General features: G+C 40.7%; 1 protein-coding gene across 3 annotated transcripts in view; it reads right to left on the bottom strand.

The window, feature by feature from the left end:
* The window catches only part of LOC127672424 (zinc finger protein 431-like), a 313721-nt gene extending 304378 nt beyond the window's left edge, over positions 1–9343 (bottom strand). For all 3 annotated transcript variants that reach the window (XM_052167581.1, XM_052167583.1, XM_052167584.1), the window contains exon 1: positions 9217–9343. In XM_052167581.1, coding sequence (XP_052023541.1) covers positions 9217–9219 — 3 coding nt within the window. In that variant the 5' untranslated portion in view covers positions 9220–9343. The remainder of the gene's footprint in view (positions 1–9216) is intronic.
* Between the last annotated feature and the right edge of the window lie 16857 nt (positions 9344–26200).

The following is a 26200-nucleotide window of genomic DNA, read 5'->3' as shown; positions in this document are numbered from 1 at the left end:
GAAGATATAAGGAAAGAAATCAAAGACATTTTAAACTTTAATGAAAATGAAGGCACAACATATAGAAACTTATAGGAGACAATGAAAGCAGTGCTAAGAGGAAAACTCATAGTTCTGAGTGCCTTCAAAAAGAAACTGGAGAAAGCATAGACTAGCAGCTTAACAGCACACCTGAAAGCTTTAGAACAAAGAGAAGCTAATACACCCAAGAGGAGTAAAACAGGAAATAATCAACATCAGGGCTGAAATCAACCAAGTAGAAACAAAACGAACTATACAAAGAATCAACAAAACCAGGACCCTTTCTTTGAGAAAATAAAAAAATAGATAAACCCTTAGCTAGGCTAACCAGAGTCCACAGAGACAATATCCAAATTAACATCAGAAATTAAAAGAGGGATATAAAAACAGAAACTGAAGAAATTTAAAAAGTCATCAGATCCTACTATAGAAGCCTATACTCAACACAATTGGAAAATCTGGATGAAATGGACAATTTTCTAGACAGATACCAAATACCAACATTAAATCAGGATCAGATAAACCATCTAAACAGTCCCATAACCATTAAAGAAATAGAAACAGTCATTGAAAATATTCCAACCAAAAAAGCACAGGACCAGATGGTTTTAGTGCATAATTCTATCAGACCTTCAAAGATGACCTAATATCAATACTCTTCAAACTATTCCACAAAATAGAAACAGAAGAAACACTAGTCAACTCATTCTACGAAGCCACAATTACACTGATTCCAAAACCACACAAAGATCCAACAAAGAAAGAGAACTTCAGATGAATTTCTCTCACGAATATTGATACAAAAATACCCAATGACATTCTTGCCAACCACATCAAAGACCACATCAAAATGATCATTCACCAAGATCAAGTAGGCTTCATCCCAGGGATGCAGGGATGGTTCAATATATAGAAATCCATCAATGCAATCCACTACATTAACAAACGCAAAGAAAAAAAAACCACATGGTCATTTTATTAGATGCTAAAAAAAGCATTTGACAAAATTCAGCATCCCTCCATATTAAAAGTCTTGGAAAGATCAGGAATTCAAGACCCATATCTAAACATAGTGAAAGCAATGTACAGCAAACCAGTAGCCAACCAACATAAAATTAAATAGAGAGAAACTTGAAGCAATCCCACTAAAATCAAGGACTAGACAAGACTGCTCTCTCTCTCTCCATATTTACTCAATATAATATTCGAAGTTCTAGCTAGAGCAATCAGACAACAAAAGGAGGGGAAAGGAATAAAAATTGGAAAGGAAGAAGTCATATTATCATTATTTGCAGATGATATGATCATATACTTAAGTAACCACAAAAATTCCACCAGAGAACTACATCTGACAAACAACTTCAGGAAAGTGGCCAGATATAAAATTAACTCAAACAAATCAGTAGCCTTCCTATACTCAAAGGATAAACAGGCTGAGAAAGAAATTAGGAAACTACACCGTTCACAATAGTCACAAACAATATAAAATATCTTGGTGTGACTCTAACCACACAAGTGAAAGATCTGTATGACAAGAACTTCAAGTCTCTGAAGAAAGAAATCGAAGACCTCAAATATGGAAAGATCTTCCATGCTCGTTGATTGGCAGGATTAATAAAGTAAAAATGGCCGTCTTGCCAAAAGCAGTCTACAGATTCAATGCAAATCCCATCAAAATTCCAATGTAATTCTTCATAGAGTTAGAGTAATTCTCAGATTCATCTGGAATAACAAAAAAAACCCAGTAGAGTGAAAACTATTCTCAACAGCAAAAGAACTTCTGGGGGAATCAGCATCCCAGAGGTCAAGCTGTACTACAGAGCAATAGTGATAATAACCGCATAGTATTGGTTCAGAGACAGGTGGGTAGATCAATGGAAGACCTAAAAATATACCCACACACCTACGGTCCCTTGATCTTTGAAAAAGGAGCTAAAACCATCCAGTGGAAAAAAAATATAGCCTTTTCAACAAACAGTGCTGGTTCAACTGGCAGTTAGCATGCAGAAGAATGCAAATCGATCCATTTTTATCTCCTTGTACAAAGCTCAAATCCAAGTAGATCAAGGACCACCACATAAAACCAGATACATTGAATCTAACAGAAGAGAAAGTGGGGAAGAGCCTTGAGTACATGGGTGCAGGGGAAAATTTCCTGAACAGAGCACCAATAGCTTATGCTCTAAGATCAAGAATTGACAAATGGAACCTCATAAAATTACAAAGCTTCTGTAAGGCAAGGGACACTGTCAATAGGACAAAACAGCAACCAACAAATTGGGAAAAGACCTTTACCAACCCTACAGCAGATGGGGGGGGGGGGGATAATATCCAATATATACAAAGCACTCAAGAAGTTAGACTCCAGAGAACCAAATAACTATTTAAAAATGGGGTACAGAGCTAAACAAAGAATTATTTACTAAGGAATACCGAATGGCTGAGAAGCACCTAAAGAAATGTTCAACATCCTTAGTCATCAGGGAAATGCAAATAAATCAAAACAACCACGAGATTCCACCTCACACCAGTCAGAATAGCTACAATCAAAAACTCAGGTGACAGCAGGTGCTGGTGAGACTGTGGAGAAAGAGGAACATTCCTCCAATGCTGGTGGGATTGCAAGCTGGTACAACCACTCTAGAAATAAGTTTGGTGGTTCCTCACAAAATTGGACGTAGTACAGCAGGAGGACCCAGCCTTGTACAAAATTGGACATAGTACAACAGGAGGCCCAGGAGTGCCTGGGCATATACCCAGAAGATTCTACAACAAGTAATAAGGACATGTGCTCCACTATGTTCATAGCAGCCTTATTTATAATAGCCAGAAGCTGGAAAAAACCCAGATGTCCTTCAACAGAGGAATGGATACAGAAAATGTGGTACATTTACATAATGGAATATTACTCAGCCATTAAAAACAATGAATTCATGAAATTCTTAAGCAAATAGATGGAATAAGAAAATATTATCCCAAGGGAGGTAACCCAATCACAAAAGAACACACATGGTATACACTCACTGATAAGTGGATATTCATTAGCTCAGAAGCTCAGAATACCCAACATACAATTAACTGACCAAACGAAGCTTATGGATCCTTAGGTCCTTCTTAGAAGGGGGAACAAAATACCCACGGGAGGAGATACAGAGAGAAAGTGTGGAGCAGTGACTGAAGGAAAGACCATCCAGAGACTACCTCACCTGGGGATCCATCGCATTTACAGTCACCAAACCCACACACTACTGTGGATGCTAACAAGTGCTTGCTGACTGGAGCCTGATATAGCTGTCTCCTGAGAGGTTCTGACAGTACCTGACAAATAGAGAAGTGGGTGCTCTAAGCCAACCATTGGACTGAACACAAGGTCCCCAATGGAGGAGCTTGAGAAAGGACCCAAGGAGCTGAAGGAGTTTTCAGTCCCATAGGAGGAACAACAATATGAACCACCCAGTACCCCTAGAGCTCCCAGGGACTAAACCACCAACCAAAAAGCATACATGGAGGGACCCATGGCTCCAGCTGCATATGTAGTAGAGGATGGCCTTGTTGGACATCAAAGGGAGGAGAGGCCCTTGGTCCTGAGAAAGCTTGATGCCCCAGAATAGGGGAATGCCAGGACAGGGAAGGAGGAGTGGGTGATTTGGAGAGCAGGGGGAGGGGGTTTGGATAGGGTGTTTTCAGAGGGAAAAATTGGGAAATGGGATAACATTTGAAATGCAAATAATGAAAGTATCTAATAAAACAAAAAAGAAAGAAACAGGGGAGGGAAATGAGTAAGTACTAAAATGCCAGAGTGAGACACATGATTAACAAACAATGTAATAAACAATAAAAGTAGGAGTACTCACAACAACAACGGAAAAATTACATGATAATCTTATCAGATGCTAAAAAAGCCTTTGATGAAGACAACATCTCTTCATGTTAAGTCTAGGAAAGATCAGGGATTCAAGGCATATACCTAAATATAATAAAAACCATTTATGGCAAGCCAATAAGAAACATAAAATTAAAAGGAGAGAAAAGTGAAGTAGTCTCATTAAAATCAGGGAAAAGGAAGAGCTGCCCATCTCTCCTGTACTGGCTAGTTTTGTGTGTCAACTTCTCACATGCTGGAGTTATCACAGAGAAAGGAGCTTCAGTTGGGGAAGTGCCTCCATGAGATCCAGCTGTGGGGCATTTTCTCAATTAGTGATCAAGTGGGGAGGGCGCCTTGTGGGTGGTACCACCTTTGGGCTGGTATTCTTGGGTTCTATAAGAAAGCAGGCTGAGCAAGCCAGGGGATGCAAGCCAGTAAGAAACATCCCTCCATGGCCTCTGCATCAGCTCCTGCTTCCTGACCTGCTTGAGTTCCAGTCCTGACCTCCTTTAGTGATGAACTGCAACATGGAAGTGTAAGCTCAATAAACCCTTTCCTCCCCAACTTGCCTCTTGGTCATGATGTTTGTGCAGGAATAGAAACCCTGACTAAAACATCTCCCTATCTCATATCCAACTTGAAGTTCTAGTGAGAGCAATAAAACAACAAAAGGAGATCAAGGGGATACAAATTGGAAAGGAAGAAGTCAAGATATCACTACTCATAGATGAAATGATAGTACACATAAGCAGGCCAAAAAATTCTACTAGAAAACTCCTACAACTAATAAACAACTTCAGCAAAATAGCTGGATATGAAATTAACTCAAACAATTAAGCCCTTTATACACATGACAAACAGGCTGAGAAAGAAAGAAGGGAAACAACATTCTTCACAATAGCCACAAATAATATAAAAGATTTTGGTGTAACTCTAACCAAGCAAGTGAAAGATCTATATGACAAGAACTTCAAGTTCCTGAAGAAAGAAACTGAGTAAGCTATCAGAAAATGGAAAATCACCCATGCTCAGAGACTGATAGGATTAACATAGTGAAAGGAGCCACCTCACCAAAAGCAATCTACAGATTCAATGCTATTCCCACCAAAATCTAACACATTTTTTTACAAACCTTTAAAGAGCAATTTTCAACTTCATACGGAAAAACAAAAACAAAACAAAACAAAACAAAAACAAAAACAAAAACAAAAAAACCCCAGAATAGCTAAAACAATCCTGGACAATAAAAGAAATTCTGGAATAACCATCCCTGACCACAAATTGTACTGTAGAGCAATTAGTGATAAATGATATGGTATTGGTACAGAAACAGACAGGTTGATCAATGGAATTGAATCAAAGACCTCCCCTCCAAAAACAAAAAACCCCATAAACCTAGGGACACTTGATTTTTGACAAACATGCTAAAACCATACAATGGAAAATAGAAAGCATCTTCAACAAATGGTACTAGTCTAACTGTATACCTGCATGCAGAAGAATGCAAATAGATCAATATTTATCAACCTGCACAAACTCAAGTCCAAGTGGATCAAGGACTTCAACACGAAACCAGATACACTAAACCTAATAAGAGAAAAAGTAGGAAATAGCCTTGAACACATTGATACAGGAGACAATTTCCTGAACAGAATTTTAATGGCTCTAGCTCTAAGATCAACATTTGATAAATGGGATCTCATGAAAGGGAAAGCTTCTGTTAGGCAATGGACACTGTCGACAGGACAAAATGGCAGCCTACAGATTGGGAAAATCTTTACTAACCCTACATCTGACAGAGGACTAATATTCAAAGTATATAAAGAATTCAAGAAGTTAGACTCCAACAATCCAAATAACCCAATTAAAAAGATGGGGTACAGAGCTAAACAGAGAATTCACAAAAGAGGAATCTCAAATGGCTGAGACACCTTTAAGAAATATGCAAGAGCCTTAGTCATCAGGAAAATGCAAATCAAAACAACCCTGAGATTCCACCTTACACTGATCAGAATGACAAAGATAAAAAACTCAAGCAACAGAACATGCTAGCAAGGATGTGGTAAAAGAGGAACACTCTTCTATTACTGGTGGAATTACAACCTGGTACAACCACTTTGGAAATTAATCTGGAGGTTTCTTAGAATAATGGAATAGTGAAGGCTCAGCTATACCACACCTGGGCATATACCCAAAAGATGTTCCAACATATAACAAGGACATGTGCTCCACTATGTTCACAGCAGCCTTATTTATAATAGCCAGAAGCTGGAAAGAACCCAGATGTCCTTCAACAGAAGAATGGATACAGAAAATGTGGTACATTTACACAATAGAATACTACTCAGCTATTAAAAACAGTCATCAAATTCTCAGGCAAATGGATGGAACTAGAAAATATCATCCTGAGTGAGGTAACCCAGTCACAAAAGAGCACACATGGTATGCACTCACTGATAAGTGGATATTAGCCAAAAAGAAGCTCGGAATACCCATGATAGAACTCACAGACCCAAAGAAATTAAAGAAGAAGGAAGGCCCAAGTGAGGATGTTTGAATCTCACTAAGAAGGAGGAATAAAATAGTCATAAGAGGCTGAGAGAGAGAGGGAATAGAGTGGGAGAAGGGAGGGGGAGGGGAATTGGTGGTGGGCAGGATCAGGTGTATGGGAGAGACAGGCAAGAGTGCAAAAGAGACAGGAGAATGAATGGAAATCTGCAGCTGCCAGGGGTGGGGGTGGGGTGGGGTGGGGTGGGGGAATCTCTCGATGTCCCAGAGACCAGAAATGGGAAAGGCTCCCAGGACTCAATGTAGTGAGCATAGCTGAGATGCCTAACAGTGGGGACATGGAACCTGAAGAGGCTACTCACTGTATCCAGGCAGGAACCACAGTGGAGAGAGAGCAAAATAACTGACCCACAAAACTTTTGGCCTAAAATGTGTCCTGTCTAAAAGAAATGCAGGGACAAAGATGGAGCAGATACTGAAGGAATGGCCAACTGATAACTGGCTCAACTTTAGACCTATCCCATGAGCAAGCAGCAGTCCCTGACACTATTAATATCCTGTCATGCTTGCAGGCTGTGGCCTACCACTTGTGCCCTCTAAGAGGATCTACCCAGCTAACCGAAACAGAAGCAGATACCCATAGCCAAACACTGAACAGAGATCAGGGGCTCTTATGAAAGAGCTGGGGGAAGGTTTGAAAGTCCTGAAGGGGATAGAAATTCCACAGGAAGACCAACAGTCAACTAACCTGGACCTCTAGGAGCTCTCAGGGACTTACCCACCAGCCAAGCAGCATACAAGGCTGAACCAAGGTCCCTATCATATATGCAGCAGACATGCAGCTCAGTCTCCAGGGCTACCTTTTCTGGCCTCAGTGGGAGACAATGCATCTAATCCTGAAGAGACCTGATGTGCCAGGGTAGGAGCAATTTGGGGAGTTTAGAGGACAACCACTCAGAGGTGAAGGGGAGGTAGATGGAGGGAGGGGTTTTGTAAGGGGGAACTAGGAGGGGCAGTGTTTGGGATACAAATATATAAATAAATAAAAATTTTAAAAAGTATTCTAACACTCTTATTTTGGTTGAAGTAAAGTCTTGGATTTAAAAATTAAAATTAATGCCAAATATTTGTCTTTAAAAGATAAATATAATTGAAAAACAATTATGGATACTAACTTTGAAATACTCCCTGGTAGAGGAAGTGCCATAAATAAGATACTATTTGACCTTGCCCCCATGTACAGTGTTAGCTGCTGAGATCTGTAACTTGACACAGAAAGCTATGCACAAAAGCCTCTGTCTCAAATTTTTGAGCTCACTTAACTGTGTCAATGAGGATTTTACACATCTGCATAGTCCTATAAATTGAAAATTCAGTATTCACTGTCTCAGACTAACCTACCCAAATTTTACAACCACTAATCTGGTCTGTTTTCACTCACATGCATGAATTAACACATGATAGAAAATTACAAAATGGGAATTTCATCAAGCAAGGTTATTGCCCTGGGGATTAACTGACTAGGATCAAGGCGACCTGAATCAACATAGCTTGTCTCAGAAACATTTTTCTTCTCTAAAAGGCTGAAGATGCACTGTCCAAGAATCTTCCTGGGGAAAAAAAACACTCCACATACAATTAAAAGATAAGGAAACCTCTTTCATGACTGCATGCATTTAGCTTTGGCTAAGGATAAACAAGGAACCAGCCTGGAACAGATTCTGCATGTAATGGCCCCTGAGAGCAGCTTGACAGAGGCCTGTTCTTGGATATGATAATGGATCTTGTGGCTGGTTGTAAATCTGAGTCTCCTTTGTTACGGTTTGGAAGCAAATTTCGGGACAATCCTAGTCAACAAACACGTGTATCCTAGCATCTTAATCTCTAACAGGCCTGCTTAGCATACTACTTCTCTGTAGGATGTCTTAGCTTAATTTTTATTTGATGTCACTTATTTCTAAGCACTGGTAAATCCTCTACATCATCTATTCTTTTCTACATCACAGCTAAACATTGGGGTGCTGCTACCCAATATTGCACAACCTCCACAAAATTAACTCCAAATGGATCTTACACCAAAATGTTAAATGCTAAGAGCAGAACTTGTAGAAGACACTAGAGAAACCAGGGCTATCCAAGTTTGGCTTCCTGACAAGGAGGTTTCTACACGCAAGTCCCTGTTTCAAATACACTGATCCAGCCTCCAAAGTGAAGTAATCCTGAGTCAGTCACCGCCAGGTCCAGAGAGTGACTAGGACCAAGAGAGACTTCGGGGGGGGGGGGGGGGGGGGGAACAGGCTGCGGCTTCCCACCCAGACCCAGGAACGGCCCATCACTCCAGCTCCCAGCTACTGAGCCGCCAGTTTCTTCCCTTGGCGGGCAATGACCTTGCGCTCACGAGGTCAGGATTTTGGAGCTTGCCAGATCTCCCCTCACAGCCCCTAGCAGCAGCACACGGCACAGCACATCAAATCATTCAATCCTGCTCAGCTACAGAACGGAACCTGCAGCAGGGCACCCGGAGGTGGGAGGTGGGGGGAACCATCTCCTCTTCTTCTGACTGGCAGGTCTGCCTGCAGGCCCTGATTGGCCAACAAGTCTTGTACAGCTTGAGTATCTCCCTCAGGGTTGGAGAATGCTGAAGAAACAGGGCGTAGTGTTCCTGGCCAGAGCTAGAGTCCCACATCCGGATATACAAAGGTCTGCATTTCGGTAGCACTTGTGCCTGTCCTCCAATAGCCTTCCCACCCAGCCTCTGGGGAGGACCCACCACTCCCGCTCCCGCTGCTCTTCCCCTTTGTGAGCAGTGATCTTGCTCTCACCATGCTGTGGTTGCAGAGCTTGCCGGAGCTCTCCTCACCGCACCAAACGGCAGCACACAGAGCAATTCACATGGAACCATTCACGCCTGCTCAGCTGCAGAGCTAGACCTGCAGTAAGGCACCCGGAAGAACCCGCCTCTTCTGAGTGGCAGGTCCTCCTGGAGACCCTGATTGGCCAGGGAGTCTTGAGTGACAGGCGCACCTCCCTTAGGGTTAGAGTGTGTTGAAGAGACCGAGCCAAGCGGTTCCTAGGCCAGGCTTCCAGTCCAAGGCCTGACCTTTTCCAGATATGCAGAGATTCGCATTTCAGTAGTGCCACGGACCACCTCAGTCGGGTATGAGGGTCCCTGGGACGAGGGGTGGGTAAGAATTCGGCAGTGACAAACAGAAAACACTGAGGCAGTTTGAATCTGAATGTATTTTGTAGTTTCAAGCAAGGGTTTTATGCATAAAGAAACAAGTATTACAACTCTGAGAAGATGTGTTCAGTGAAGCAGTCAAATAGAACAGACATCATCATAATCATTTGGCACAATAAAATACAAAATCATCCAAGTATTACAACTTCTGAAAAAGTGTGTTCAGATAAGCAATCACGATAGAACAGGTAACAATTGTTAATTGGCACAATAAAAATCATCCAAGGCTAGTGGCAAATTTAAAGAACAAGTTAATAAATTTTTATGGTTAGGTATTATTTAACATCTAATATCTTATTTTTTGTAAATCTTAAAGGGTAAATTTAAACTACTTTAATTATTTTTACGAGTTTTTAAAACAATATACCAAAGCCTACTTCCGATGACACACATGCAGCCATATGAAATTTTATTGTTGGGAAAGTTTTTATTTATCAATACTATCTCATAAATGATTATAAAGTGGAGCAATGGTTTCCCCGGAGATATAAGGTTAGTGACTCCATCTCAAGGAATGGTTTCTTACCCATTATCCTCACATAAGCTCTTAGCCTAGGCTATCAGGAACATCTGGTAAATAAGAAAAAGAATAAAAGAAGATAAAACAGATAAATTGCCATGAGAGCTGTGCCTCAATAGTTTGTTCTGGGCAAGAGTTCCACAACCGGTTCCAGCAGGCCTCCTTCTTTCGAAGTGTTTGCCTCAGTCTGTGAAACTTGTCACTGAGATTCTACGGAGTTGGTGTGGCACAGTAGCACTTTTTCTTGTTCTGCAATAGCTACCACAGGGAGCTACCACAGCCAGCCCTAGGGAGGTCCCAGCACTCCAGTTCCTTGCTACTCAGCCCCCTGGTCCTCCCCACCTCGCCTGACTTCAGAGCTGGCCTGTGCTCCCCTCACAGCACTTCCTCTTTTTCCCTCCTGGAATCTAGGTGTATAGCTTGCTTAGCCTATTACTCAGTGTACAGAGCCATATTGGGGCAGTCTTGCACTTGGTCAGAGTTTGACTATGGTCAAGGTTAACTTCTCCCAGTTAGCCAGGATCCTGCTCCACCCAGGGTGGAGTGCTCGAAGTAAAGGTTAAGTTCATTGTTCCTCAAGGTCTAGGAATTCCTGAATTAAACAGGTGACCCACCCAGCTGCAGGAGCAGTCAAGACGAGGACCTCCAAGAGAAGCTAGACAACTTCCACCGGAACTCAGCCTGGAGTCTGGGGGGAAGGGTTTGCCCAAACTGTTAAAAGGTCTGGCGCCATTAAAGTTTCCGGCTTTGATCAGTGAATATTGTCTTAGCCGTACTTCTTTTCGCCCCTCTTCCCTATTTATTCCTCAGCTTCTGTTCCAGAAACCCACTTCGTAATAGCTGCAGGCAGCTATGGAACCCTACAACTCAGCTTGCAGTGGAGTTATCAGTCTGTCCCACAATGGAAGGATGCTCAGAGTATTAAGTGTTAAAGAGAGATTTTAGGGAACAGGATTTTTGTTTTGTGGCTTCATGCTAGGTTCAGCTACTTGCACCTGCAGGGCTTAAGGCAAGACTTGGAGAAAAGCAGGAAACATGACCAACACTGTAGATCACTACTGTGAGCCAGCACATCTTCCTCAGTGGGAAGGTGAAAAACAAAACAAAAAACAACAACAACAACAACAAAAAAAAACCATAGCTGTCTTAGTCTATGATCTCCAGATGAACAGAATTGATAGACTGAGTGTATGTAGAAAGTATCTGTATACCCATGGAAAGTTGAAGAATACGCCAGTGGTTCAGTTCATGTGACTGAATGTCCCAGTGGTCTTCAGTATGTAACATAATCCTCAAGAAGCAGGCTCTAATACCATTAAAAAGTGAACTTGCTATCCAGAGATAGGGAAAGCAAAAAGAGAAAGAACAACCATTTTCAATGTTCTTCATATATGTATGCTGCCACCAGAAGCTGTGGCCTAGGTTAAAACTGGATCTTGACACCTCAAAAGAATCAGATTAAAGAAGGGTTTCCCCAAAATCCCCCACAGTACCCAACTCTTTGGGTTTTAGTTAACTCCAGATGTAGTCATTTTGACTAAGAACAGTAGCCATCACAACAGATGAGACAGATGAAGTGAGAAAATTTCCACTCCAGCCCCTCCCCATGACAGACCAGGAATGCATGAGAATCATTTCCAAAGTAATGATTTTATTCAACAAAGGAAGCATTGACATTTTACTAAGCTAGTGTGGATATGATATGTTTGCCTAGTCCTAAGCATATTAAGTTAAATATATGAACTTTTCTGAATGTGGTCAGAGTGTAATAGCAGAGATATTTAAGAACATTCTCAGCTCGAAGTCATGCAGAAACATAAGAAAATTGTAAAAATGGTGGACAGAAACGCCTCTGGAATGTTCATCGTGTCCCATAAGGTCTTAGCTGAAAACAAGTAAATGGCACTGTGAAAGTAGATTGCACAGGAGCCAATGATACCTATTGATTATGATGTGTGATCTAACAGATAGAGGTATCAATGCCTCAGTTCTCACATATACAAAGAACAAAAAACAAAAATTCAGAAAACATCAAGGAAACGTTACCTATCAGCACTGTGAACACTGTTCTTAGAGGAACAGCTTTGCTGAGCTGTTCTACCCTCACTCACAACTCAGCAGGATGGCTCACAGGAATGCCACAGCTGCTTCCAAGCAAGACCAGAGGAGTTCAGTTTAACTGATCCTTACTTCAGTACATCTCAGGGCTGTGATATCACTATATAGAATTCTATATTTCTAAGGTTTACTTTTACTTTATATGCATGTGCGTTTGCCTGTATGTGTCTGTGTTTAGTTCCAACAAAGGCCAGAAGAAAGCAGGAGAATCCTGGAAGTAGAGTTTAAATGGTTAGCTACCATGTGGTGGTTTCTGGGGGTGAGACCTGTATCCTCTGTAACAACACCTATTGCTCTTAACTGCTAATGTATCTCTCGGACCACTTTAAAATTTGAATTTTTATTTTTATGCCTTTAAGTTGAACAATATTACATCACTTTCCCCCTTCCAGTCCTCTCTCCATCCCTTCCCAAATACAATTTCTTCCTTGCTAAGTCTGTGTGAATAAGTATGCTCAAATTTGACCCACCCCCATCCTCCACCCCTAACTCCCCCCCCCCCAATGTCCCCAGGATGGTGCTGGACAAGCAAGCAAACCTTGAACATCCACCATACAGGTTGAACAGACCTTGGATAAGCAGACCTTGAATATTTGTCACAATAGGCAGGATTTACAACTCTGTACCTCAGACTTTATTGACCTGAAAAAAGACATCTGCCTTGGCTGCAGCCACAAGCTTTGATTTATTGGAATTTACCAGCTGACAAGATACGGGAATTGATCAGATTGGCTGCTGTGACTTTGCTACCTGATTCGCTGTTCTGGGAATGGGTTTTGTGGTTTTTCCCTAGCTCAGAACCTTATCTTGGCTCCACCCTGCCCCACCCTGCCCCACCCTTTTCATTTCCAGCCCTCCTTTCAGGCGAGCCCTGCTCAACAGTAAGCTGATGGATGGCTACACTCAAATATGTGAGTACAATTTGCAGAGTCCATTTCTGTTGATTGTGTGCTTTAAGACTGACCATGTTGCTTTAGCCAAAAAGGAAGCTCATTTGCCTGAGGCTAATTCTCCCACTGGCAGGAGAGCTCCACTTTTTAATCAAACAACAAGATGTTGAGGTTTGAAGCTAAATCTCTGAACAATCCTGGTAAACAAACATGTGTATCCTAGCTTCCTGTTCTCTAACAGGACTTGCACTCACAATCACTAGTGAAACCTAGAATGTTTAAAAAAAAGAAAAAAACAAAATTAAAACAACAACAAAAAAAAAAACCAGGGGCCTTTTCTCAATAAAGGAGATAAAATACTTTCATTAAATCCAAAAGACTGAGAATAGTTTCTTTTTTTATTGGTTATTTATTTAAATTTCAAATGTTGTTGCATTTCCCAGTCCCCGCTCCACAAACCCATCATCCCATTGTCCATCCCTTTGTCTCTAAGAGGATGCTTCTCCACCCATCCACCCATTCCTGCCTCACCTCTCTAGCATCTCCTTACGCTGGGGCATCAAGCCTCCACAGGACCAAGGGCCTCCCCTTCCACTGATGGCAGATAAGGCAGTTCTCTGCTACATATGCATCTGGAGTCATGGACGCATCCATTTATACTCTCTGACTGGTAGTTTAGTCTCTGATAGCTCTGGGGCATCTGGTTAGTTGATATTGTTGATCTTATGGGGTTGCAATCCCCTTCAGTTCTCTCCATACTTCCCCTAACTCTTCCATTACTGTTTGCAGGCTCAGTCCAATGGTTGGCTATGAGTACCTTCATCTTTATTAGAAGGGTGCTGGCAGAGCCTCTTAGAGGACAACTATACCAGGCTCCTGCCAGGAAGCACTTCTTAGCATCAACAATAGTGTCAGGGTTTGGTGTCTGCAGATGGACTAGATCCCTAAGTGGGACAGTCTCTGGATGGCCTTTCCTTCAGTCTCTGCTTCGTTTTTTGATGCTGCATTTCCTTTGGACAGGAACAAATATGCGTTAAAAATTTTGAGATGGGTGGGTGGTCCCATCCCTCAAGTTGCAGGGCTTGGGGGAGCTGCCTATTTACTCAAGCTGAACTCTACAAGTTCTTTCTCCCTTTGTTGGATATTTCAGCTAATGCCAGCCTTACTGGGTCCTGGGAAACTCTCACTTCCCTAGCATCTGGGACTTTCTAGTGGCTAACCCCCAGTTTCCCCCAACCCTGACTCCTACATATTTTTATTCATTTTCCTGACCCTCTGGTCTTCTCTCCTCTCTCTTCTCATACCTGATATTGCCCACCCCAGTCCCCCTTTTTCCACTCCGTTCTCCTTCTCAGGTTCTTCCCTCCCTCTACCTCCTGTGATTATTTTGTTTTCCCTTCTAAGTAGGATTGAAGCATCCACACTTTGGTCTTCCTTCTTGTTAAGCTTCATATGGTTTATGAGTTGTATTGTAGTTATTCTGAGCTTTTTGTCTAATATCCACTTATCCATGAATGCATACCATGCATGTCTTTTTTGTCTGGGTTACCCGACTCAGGATGATATTTTCTGGTTCCATCCATTTGCTTGCAAATTTCATGAAGTTGTTTTTAATAGCTGAGTAGTACTTACTCCATTGTGTAAATGTACCGCATTTTCTGTATCTATTCTTCCATTAAGTGACATCTGGGTTGTTCCCAGTTTCTGGCTACTAGAAATAAGGCTGTTGTGAAGACAGTGGAGCAAATGTCCTTGGTATATGTTGGAGCACTTTGGGTATATGCCCAGGAGTGTTATAGCTGGGTCTTCAGGTAGAGCTAGTTCCAATTTTCTGAGGAAACGCCAGATTGTTTTCCAAAATGGTTTTACCCCTTTGCAGCTTGCAATCCCACCAACAATGGAGGAGTGTTTACCAGTATCTGCTGTCACTTGAGTTTTGCAACTTAGCCATAGTGATTGGTGTGAGGTGGAATCTTAGGGTGGTTTTGATTTTCATTTCTCTGATGAATAAGGACTTTCAACATTTCTTTAGTTGCTTCTCTGCTATTCTAGATTCTTCTGATGTGAATTCTCTGTTTAGCTTTGTACCCCATTTTTTAATTGGGTTATTTTGTTTTTTGTAGGTTAACTTCTTGAGTTCTTTATATATTTAGGATACTAGCCCTATATCAGATTTAGGGTTAGTGAAGATTTTTTCCCAATCTGTCAGTTGATTGTTTTTCAGTTGACAAGTTTTTCAGTTTCATGAGGTCCTATTTATCATTGATCTTAGAGCCTGAACCATTGGTGTTCTGTTCAGGAAATTTCCCCCTGTGCCATGAGTTTGAAGCTCTTTCCCACTTTCTCTTTTATTAGATTCCGTGTATCAGGTTTTATTTTGAGGTCCTTAATGCACTTGGACTTGAGCATTGTTCAGGATGATAAATATGGATCTATATGCATTCTTCTCCATACAGACCTCCAGTTAGACCAACAACATTCATTGAAGGTGCTTTCTTTTTTCACTGGATATTTTTTACTTCTTTGTCAAAAATCAAGTGTCCATGGGTGTGTGGGTTTACTTCTGGCTCTTTGATTTTCTTCATTGATCTACCTGTCTGTTTCTGTACCAATACCATGAGGCTTTTTTTTTTTTATCACTATTGCATTGTAATGCAACTTGAGGTCAGAAATGGGGATTCCACTGGAAGTTTTAAGTGGGAGACAGGAGAGGCAGGAAGAGAGGAAAGGGAACAGGATCAGTTATGGGAGGGGGCCAGGAGAGAAGCCCAGAGGGCCAAAAGAATGAATGGAGATGAGCAATATTGGGGGTCCCTTTAGAATGTACCAGAGAGCAGGGAAGTGAAAGACTCTAAGGACTTAATGGGGGTGATCTTAGCCAAAATGCCCACTATTGGGGAGAGGGAACAGGAAGAGCCCACCTCCAGTAGATAGACAGAGTTTCAAGTGGTGGGACAGGGTTACTAACCCATAGTCAAAATTTCTGACCCAAAACTATTCACATCTAAAAGAATTGCAGGAACTAAAATCAAGAAAAAATCGGGGAAAAAAGGAGATCCAGTGGCTGGCCCAACTGCAGATCTATCTCATGGGAGGGCACCAAGGCCTGACACTATTACTGAGGCTATGACGTGCTTACCGATGGGAGCCTGGTATGGCTGACCTCTGAGAGGCCCTACAGGCAGCCAACTGCAACAGAAGCAGATACTTATACCCAACCATTAAACAGAAGTCGGGATTCCTATGGTTGAATTAGGGGAAAAACTGATGAAGTTAAAAGAGAGAGCAACAGGGGCTGGAGCGATGGCTCAGTGGTTAAGAGCACAGCCTGCTGTTCCAAAGGTCCTGAGTTCAAATCCCATCAACCACATGGTGGCTCACAACCATCCATAACAAGATCTGATGCCCTCTTCTGGAGTGTCTGAAGACAGGTACTGTGGGAGGGGAGACAGACAGAGGGTGTCAAATCCTGGAATGTAAATAATTAAAATAATAAAAATTGATCCCCCCCCAAAATACGAGGTTTATAAAAGATAGCATGTAAAACAATGCTTGTTTAACGCATTAAAGCTGCATCTCCATGCATTTGTTTACAAGAACATACCTTGCTGGCAGCCAAACTTTGTAACACAAAAGTAACTCACTTGCTATTGAGTTTATAATATACTTAACTCTTGACACTGTTAAAACTTGGTTTTGCCTTCTAAAAAGTTATAGTTGTGCTCCATGTCTTCACACTTTAAAAAGTCCTGTATTTTGATATTACAAAAGCACACAATTGAGAGATCCTAAACTTTTTAAAAGAACGTTTTAAGCTGAGTGTTTTATAAAACAGCTTTTAAAATGTTTAAAGTTATAAAGCTATAGTACATTTAAAAGTTGCCAATGGCCAGGAACATCCATCATGGAGTAGGACTCTGGTGATGATGGCTTTGAAGTCTGAGGGTCTCAGGGCTTTCAAACTGTACTAAAATGCTGATGATCACTTCTAAAATATCCTAGAAACTTTCTTGCTCTTTCTGAGGGTGAAAGACTGCTGGCTTAGGTGATTAACACCTGTAGCCTAACAGCAGAGGATTAAGCAATGTGGTCTTTGTTCTATCTCAGCAGGAACTGCTGGGCTCTAACTTTCAGCTTGCTAGTCAGAAGTCTTTGCTGGGAGAAAAACAGGACACTTAAAGAAGTGGTTAGTGAGTTTATTACTAAGTTGTAAAAAATTTCCTATGAAAGCTATCTAAGAGAGAAAAGCGGAAAGATCCTAAGGTGGGGAGTGGGGGGTAAGAGTTCTTCTAATTGGAGAAAGGTAAAAAGGTAAAAAGTGAGAGAGATGTTTTGCCTACACAAAGTGAGGTCAGTCCTTCCCATGTTCTTCCTCCACAAGAAAGTCTACCTTTGCCCCCACCACTATGCACATCGCAGGATCCTGAGATGACTGTCTAGGTAATGGACTATAATTTATCCTTCTCGGGTCTGTGATCACATTGATAGCTAAACTAACTATATCTTTGTCACTTAGGCAATATCAGACAATCATCACTTTCCCTGAAGACTACAGTTTATTAGTTCATTAGTTAATTAAGGCTACTGGATCTCTTTTTAAGAAATACTAAACAGGTTTACCTTGCTTTCAGGATTCATGAGAAAGAATAAACTGGTTTCAGATGTAACTTTTCACTAAAAGAACACGCTTTACAATGACTGTACTCAATAGTAATTCCTTATATCTCTGGTAAATGATTAACAATGGTTCAAAGTCCATACACAGTCTAAGGATATAAAAACAAATATAAGTTTTAAAGATCTTAAACATTATATAGAATATATAGAGATAAGCTTTGTTTCAGATTTCTTTCCATTTCTGTTCTGTGAGTGTGGTATTTCCAAAGTTCACTATTTGATGGAACACTGACTGCTTAATACTTAGTAATAACCTCAGGATTTTGTGTTTTCTTTGGTTGTCTTCTATATATAACTTTAAGATGCTTTTCATTAGGCTAAAACATTTTTCTAATTTATGTAGCTTTACCTCTGAACACATGCACACTCCACAAAACACACACATACACACATATTCATATATTCATTTTCAAAATGTATATACATAAATATAAACACACACACACACACACACACATATATATATACACACACACACATATATATATATACACATATACATATATCAATGCCTTTTTAGCCTAAAACTATAGTTTTTGCCGGGACTATTTATTCCCATTGTTTTACAGGTATCTGTTAAGTGCTTTTTCTACAGTATGGATTTCAATACACTGGTCATGTTAAGATGTATCCTTTTAAACTAAAATTTCATGTAAAATTCAGGAAATAAAAGAAGTCCTAAGACTTGGATCCACCTGCCAGAAGTTAAATGGACTCCAGATTAGTATAGCCTAATTCTGCACCTGCCTATTTGTAAGAATAGGATTTTTCCCTGGTTGTGGATTCCTCCCAAGCTGTACTGACTCAGGTAAGCCTGATTGCTCCACCCTGCAATGTTCTTGTTATCCTTCTGAATAAACCTGCAAATTTCTTTTTTTTTTTTTTGTTTTTTTGTTTTTTTTTTTTAAAGATTTATTTATTATATGTAAGTACACTGTAGCTGTCTTCAGATGCACCAGAAGAGGGCATCAGATCTCATTACAGATGGTTGTGAGCCACCATGTGGTTGCTGGGATTTGAACTCAGGACCTTCAGAAGAGCAGTCAGTGCTCTTAACCGCTGAGCCATCTCTCCAGCCCAACCTGCAAATTTCTTAAATCAAAGGGTTGTACCACTACAGACTTTCAAAATTACCACTTTGAGTCATGTCTGCCTGTGGCAACAACAACAACAACAACAAAAGATTTGCATATGGAACATGGCTTCCATCTTGAGGCCAGAATTGGAGGAATTGTTTCTTATGTAAAGCAAGGTGTAAATAGGGCAGACAATAGCTAGGTCACAGACTGAAGTTTGAAGCAGTTAGCCGCCTGGCTCACCTTTATGAAGAATGACCTGATGCAGCGACTGATTTGGAATTTCCAGCGTGTATTAATTCATGCCTTGTGAATGAACAGATTGGTGGGTATATAATTTAAGGATGTTAGCTTGATCCAATGAATATTAAATTTCCTATTAGGAAACTCTCCTACTCGGATATATACAATCATAGTTGGCACTAAGAAGTCAGCTCAGAGGTTTGAAAAACAGGCCCCACTTACTGATAATAGCTGTGTTTCCAGTTATAGGATCTAAGCTGCTAACCTTGTGGATAGGGGAAGGTCAATCAGTATCTTATTACTGGCTTTCGCTCTACCAGGGAAGGACCTACTCTTTTCAAAGTCAGAATAGCTAAGTGGTTTTTCAATTGTATGATTCTTTTTGAATTGTCAATTATTGCTATCATGTTTTATATGTCATTTTCTTTAATAAATTTCCCCTCTAATCTTGGAGTGACTTCTATTCTCCAATGATTCCCTGTCATTAAGAATTTCATTCCAAGCTGAGGAGGAGGGCAGCCCTATAGGAAGACCAACAATCTCAACTAACTTGGACTCCCAGGATCTCTCAGACACTGAGCCACTAACCAGGCAGCATATACCAGATGATATGAAACCCCCAACACATGTACAGCAGAGAACTGCCAGGTCTGAACTCAGTCAGAGAAGATGCACCTAACCCTTGAGAGATTTGAGGCCCCAAGGAGTAGGGAGGTCTGGTGTGTGTGTGTGTGTGTGTGTGTGTGTGTGTGCTGGGTGTGGAGACATTCTCTTTGGGGGAGAGGTGGTATGGGATGTGGAACAGCTGGATGGTGGACTGGGGGGTGGGAAAAGTTTGGAATGTAAAAAAAAAAATAGAAGAGTGAAAAAATATATATTTACAGTTAAAAAAGGAATTTCATTCTTTTTTCTCAACTGCTACTTATTTATTTGTTGATTGATTGATTGATACACTTCTGTTTAGAATAATACCTCCTTATAGCCCATGCTTGTCTTGCACTATGTAAATGAGTTGCTTCCAATGACTAATCTTATCTCTGCTATCCAGAGCTGGGAAGATAGTCCTACAACTCACTTTAAGCTGGGCCTTGGCTACTTAGTGAGAAGAAAAAGAGACCACTAAATAAGTGTCCTCCAAACTTCCTGGCATTTACAAGGGACTTACAAACGAAGAAGAATCTACACAAGAATTGAGCTCATTGGCCAACATTGAAGCCAGTGTAGGTATAGGATAGAAAGACAGGGGCAGGACAAAAGCTGAAAGCTTCCCCACTTTGGTAGAAATTGGCCTTATCAAAGAGTAGTCAGATAATCTATTTTAGATGATTGATAAAAGTCACAACTGGCCTTTTCTTGGGGCCTTAAACCAGAGCCATGAAGAATCAGGATAAAGGGGCTGGAGAAATGACTCAGCCATGAAAGGCTAGGCTCACAACCAAAAATATAAGAATCAGTATAAAGAACTGAAGCTATTATAAAACTAAATTTCTATAGTTCAAGCAAGACAGAAGATCTGGACAAACAACTGTGGCTGTGTCTAGCAAGACTTCTATGTTTCCTGACTGAAAATGTAGAACCTAAGGGAAAAAGTGTGAGTAAACTTTCATGTGCTCTAATACATATCTAGTCTGTGGAGCACATCAGGCCATAAAGCTGGTTTTAACTTTTTAAAATAGTTTTTAATTAATTAATTTTTTTTATTTATTCACTTTATGAATATTCCCAGTCACTCCCTCCCACAATTATTCACTCATCTCACCTTCCCTCTCCTCTGAGCAGGTAGGGCACCCCCTGGGTATCCCTATACCCTGGCACTTCAAGTCTCTGAGACACTAGGCGCTGCACTCCCCCTGAGGCCAGACAAGGAGCACAGCTGGGAACATAGCCCACCTGCAGAAAACAGCCTTTGGGTTAACCCCCACTCCAGTTGTTCAGGACCCACACGAAGATCAAGCTGCACTTCTGCTACATATGGGCAGGGAGACCTAGGTCCAGTCCATGTGTGTTCTTTGGTTGGTGGTTCAGTCTCTCAGAGCCCCAAGGATCTAAGTTAGTTGACTCTGTTGGTTTTCTTGTGGAGGTGTTGTCCCCTTTGGGGCCCACAATCCTTCTTTCTATTCTTTCAAGAGTCCCCATGCTCCATGCACTGTTTGGCTGTGGGTATCTCTATCTATGTCAGCTGCTGGGTGGAGCCTCTCCGAGGACAACATGCTCCTGTTGGCAAGCATAGCAAAGTATCGACAGTAGTGTTAGGGACGGGTGCTTGCCCATAGAATGGGTCTCAAATTGTGGCCTTTATTGGTTAGCCACTCCCTCAGTCTCTGCTACCCCCCAAGCCTGTGCATACATTATGTATAGACAGGATAAATTTTGTGTTGAAAGTTTTGTGGGTGAGTTGGTGTCTCTGTCACTCCACCGGGGTTCCTGTCTGGCTACAGGAGGTGGCCACTTCATGTTCCTTATCCCCAAGGTAGTGAATCACAACTAAGGTCACCCCCATTGTTTCTTGGGCACTTCCCTTATCCCAGGTCTCTGTCTCCTCCTGGAAGTGTCTCCCACCTCCTTTGCCTCATTCTTTGCAGATTTGCATACATTTTCATGGCCATATAGCCATCTCTCCCATCCTTCCCCACACTTGACCCTGAATTCTCCATTCTCCTCATCCTTCCTCCCTCCCAATTCCCCCCCCCCCATCTTCCTCTTATGACCAACTTACTCCCCTTACGAAGTGAGATTCAAGCTTTCTCAATTGGGTTCTTTTTTATTTGAAATTATAATTACATCATTCCTACTTTCTTTTTCATCCCTCACTCCCATAGACTCAAACTCAAACTCAAAGTGAGTTTGTTGTTGCAAAGAACCTGAGAATGATGCTTTTAAAGGAATGTGAAATATATCAGGACTTTGCATACCAAAGCATGTGGTCCAAGCATCTTAATTTACATCCCAGTTTAGAAGCCAAACTTGGTAAGATCACCCATATTGTGCTGTTCTTGAAACAAAACAAAACAAAAACAAACAAACAAAAAAAACAAAAAACAAAAAAAAGATGAAAAATTGAAGATTATGGATTCTTTTGTTTCAGTTCAGCACCATTACACATATATATATTTGGTGGAGTCAGAGTTCCAGAGAGGAGACAGTGAGTTTTTGTTGCATGAAGCTATAAAGATGAAGCATTGCTTTTTAAGTCCATAAGATATTCAAGCTATGAGACACCTGCCATCGGAGGCTGCGTATAGGGTGTGGAACTGGCTGCAGAGAGACATATGAGCAGTTGCAGGGGCATAGCCGCCTAAATGCTTTGCAACTAAACATGTAGAAGCTGCCTTCTGGCATTTGTGTTTGCCCTGTTGGGTTTCAATCTTATGTTTCTCCAATCTTTCTTCACTATTCTCCATTCCTCTCTTTTGGAAGGGGATAAATACTGAGCCATTGTATGTTGGAAAGATTTGTTTCTTGCTTTTACAAAGTGTCACAGACAAGAGATTGCTTTGAGTGCCAGTAGAGACTTTGGACATTTGAAAAGTGCTGAGATGTTACAGAATAATGGGATATTTGAAGTTAGAATGAATGCATTGTCCATAAGCCTTTGATGAGTTGGGTCTGAATGTAGGTGATCGAAAGAAAACCATCCAGATAGGAAGATGTATTTAAATACTTGTTTGTCATTGGTTGCTTTCTTTGGGGTGCTTATGAAACCTTAGGAGTCTTTCTAGGAAAAGTTCCTTCCTGGAGATGAGGTTTGAATGTCAATAGCTGCCAAGGGCCACACTAGTCAGGTATGGGTGTCCCCGGCATGAGGATCCTCAAAGGCTAGTTTGGCAGTGACAAACAGAAACACACACAAAGGCAGTTTGAATCTAAGTGTATTTTGCAATTCTCAAACAAGGGTTTTTATGCATAAAGAAACAAGTATTACAACTCTGAGAAGATGTGTTCAGTGAGGCAGTCAAATAGAATGGATATTATAATCATTTGGCACAGTAAAATACAAAATCATCCAAGTATTACAACTTCTAAAAAGTGTGTTCAGTGAAGCAGTCAGGTAGAATGGATTTTATTAAAATCATTTGGCACAATAAAATACAAAAATTATCTAAGGCTAGTGGAAAATTTCCAAGAAAAAGTTAATAAATTTTATCATCAGTTATTGTTTAACATCTAGTACCTGATTTTCTATAAATCTTCAAAGCAAATTTAAACTATTTTAATTCTTTTTATTTAAAGCTTTCTTAAACAATATACCAAATCCTACTTCCAATGACACATGTACAGCCATATAAAGTTTTATTCTTGGGAAAGTTTTTATTTATCAATACTATCTTATACATGATTTATAACGTGAAGCACTAGTTTTCCCAGAAAGGTAATGGCTAATGACCCCAACTCAAGGGATGGTTTTGTACCCATTATTCTCACTTAAGATCTTAGCGTAGGCTGTCAGGAACATCTGGTAAATAAGAAAAAGAATAAAAGAAGATAAAACAGATAAATTGCCATGAGAGCTGTGGCTCAATATTTTGTTCTGGGCAAGAGTTCCACAACCGGTTCCAGCAGGCCTCCTTCTTTCAAAGTGTTTGCCTCAGTCTGTGGAACTTGTCACTCAGATTCTTCTGGGCTTGGTATGACAGATAGCCTCACCCTATTCCATGCTGTTTGTGTCTACTTTCTTGTGGTTGAAACTGATCCACCATCTTGCTTGTTTTCCTGTCATGCATTCACCACCATTTCAGACTCTCCTTAAATAACATAAGATACACTATAAGCAATTGCATGTCATTGTTAAGCCATTTTTCTAGCCTGATGGTTTTATTTATTTATTTATTTATTTATTTATTTATTTATTTATTTTTAATTTGGTTTGTTTTGTTTCTACAAGGTTTTTTATGTAGCCCTTAAAACTAGGTCTAAAGACAAAGGTGGCCTTGAACTCAAAGATCCCCCTGCATCCCAAGTGCTGGGATTAAAAGTGTGCTCTAGAATTCACATAGAAGAATTAAATAAGAGACACTTGTATCTTTCCTCTCATTGATACATGCACATCATTCAGTGTGTACTCCCAGTTAATTTTTCCTTTTTTATATTTAAAAAATAGGTTTCATTAACATAATACATCTCAACACAGCCTGCCCTCCCTCCACTCCTTCCATCCCCACTCTCCTCTTTCTCCCAGAGCTACTGCTCCTCTATTTCCCTTTGGAACACAACAGGCCTCCCAGGGATATGAACTGAACACAGCATAACAAGATTTATTAAGATTAGCCACAAACCCTTATATCAAGGCTAGACTAGGCAACTAGGCTTTTCTTGAAGGAAGAAAAGCATACCAAGAATAGACATAAGAGTCAGAGACACACCCCATCCCACTGTTAGGACTCCCACAAAAACACAAAGCTACATAACCATAATATATAGCAGAGGCCCTAGCTCAGCCCCCTGCAGGCTCTGTGATTACTGCTTCAGTCTCTGTGAGCCCCTTCAGTCCCTGCTTAGTTGACTCTATGGCCTATGTTCTTCTGGTGTGTTCAAACCTCTGGCCCCTACAATTCTTCCTCTCCATTTTTGTTGTGGCTTTGAAAGCTCTGCCTGTTTGGCTGTGAGTCTCTGCCTCTGCTCCCAGCAGCTTCTGAAGGAAGCCTCTCTGGTGAGAATTGGACTAAGCTCTGATCTATGAGTATAGCAAAATATCATTAGAAATCATTTCATTATTTTTTTCAGTAGTGTTTGATTCTACCCTAGGCCTTTGAGCCATCCAGCTTCTGGTTGCTGGCCATCTAGACATTGTTGTTGGGTGTGGTCATGGTGTCCCTCTTGTGGCATGGGCTTCAAGTTAGACCACTCATTGATTGGCCACTCTGACAAGCTCTGTACCACAATTACCTCAGCACTTCTTACAGGTAGAAAAGGTTGTAGATAGAAGATTTTGCAACTGGATTGGTGTTCCAGACCCACAACTGAAGAGCTTGCCTGGTTACAGAAAATGGCTGGTTCAGACCTCACTATGGTGATCCTATTAGGTTCCACACAGTTTCCACTGCACTAGAGTTTCCACAGTGGCCCTCAGATGACCCTCAGTTCTTTCTAATTGTCTTTCCAAATATTCTTGCCCTCTGTCCCTCCCTCCCCTGTGTGCTCCCATTCCCATCTGCCTCCAGCCTTACAAAATCTATTCTATTTCCCCTTCTTAGGGAGATCCATGCATCCTCTCCTAGATCCCTCCTTGTACTTAGCCTTTTGGGTTTTGTGTATTGTAGCATTAGTATTCTTTACTTCACAGCTAATGTTCGCTTAAAAGTAAGTATATACCATGTTTGTCTTTCTGGCTCTGGTTACCTCATTCAGGATGGTTTTTCTCCTAGTTCCACCCATTTGCCTGAAAATTTCATGATGTTATTTTTTTAAACAGTTGAGTGATACTCCATTTGGTAAATACACCACATTTTATCTATTCTTCAGTTGACAGACAATGGTGTTATTTTCTGTTTCTGGTTATTATGAATAAGGCTGCTAGGAACATAATTGAGTAAGTGCCCATGTGGTAGGATGGAGACTTCCTCAAAACTCATGCCTTGGTTTTCATTTTCTATTGCTATGACATAAATATATTATGGAAAATGAAAATGAACATTCTAATATTATTTCTTCTTCATTATTTTAAATGTTTTGTTCTTTCCATGTTCTATATTATCTGACCTGATAGTATACAGGATACTACTTGTTGTTTAACCCAAGTAGCTTGACTTATAGAAAGCCATATCTAAAAAGGGGAATTTAGCCTGTATGTTATCATATTTGACTCCTATCTAAAGTGAGAAATGTAACAGGGATCAACAAATGATATATTAGAAAATAGAGTTAAGGAAGGTTTAAAAGCAATATTAGAAGTTTATCCCAAAGAAAGCCAAAATTCTCCCAAACTAAAAGTCATTAAAAGTTTATTGATTTCCTTGCCGTGTGAGCTTCAATACATACACTGCAGAAATTTTGCTGGATGAGGCACCAGCATTCAGGCTAAAATCAAACAAACAAAAATTCAAG

The sequence above is a fragment of the Apodemus sylvaticus genome, chromosome 22, assembly GCF_947179515.1.
Source record: "Apodemus sylvaticus chromosome 22, mApoSyl1.1, whole genome shotgun sequence".
NCBI lineage: Eukaryota > Metazoa > Chordata > Mammalia > Rodentia > Muridae > Apodemus > Apodemus sylvaticus.
Note: the sequence above shows the minus strand (reverse complement) of the source record. Positions and strands in the feature narration are given on the sequence as shown.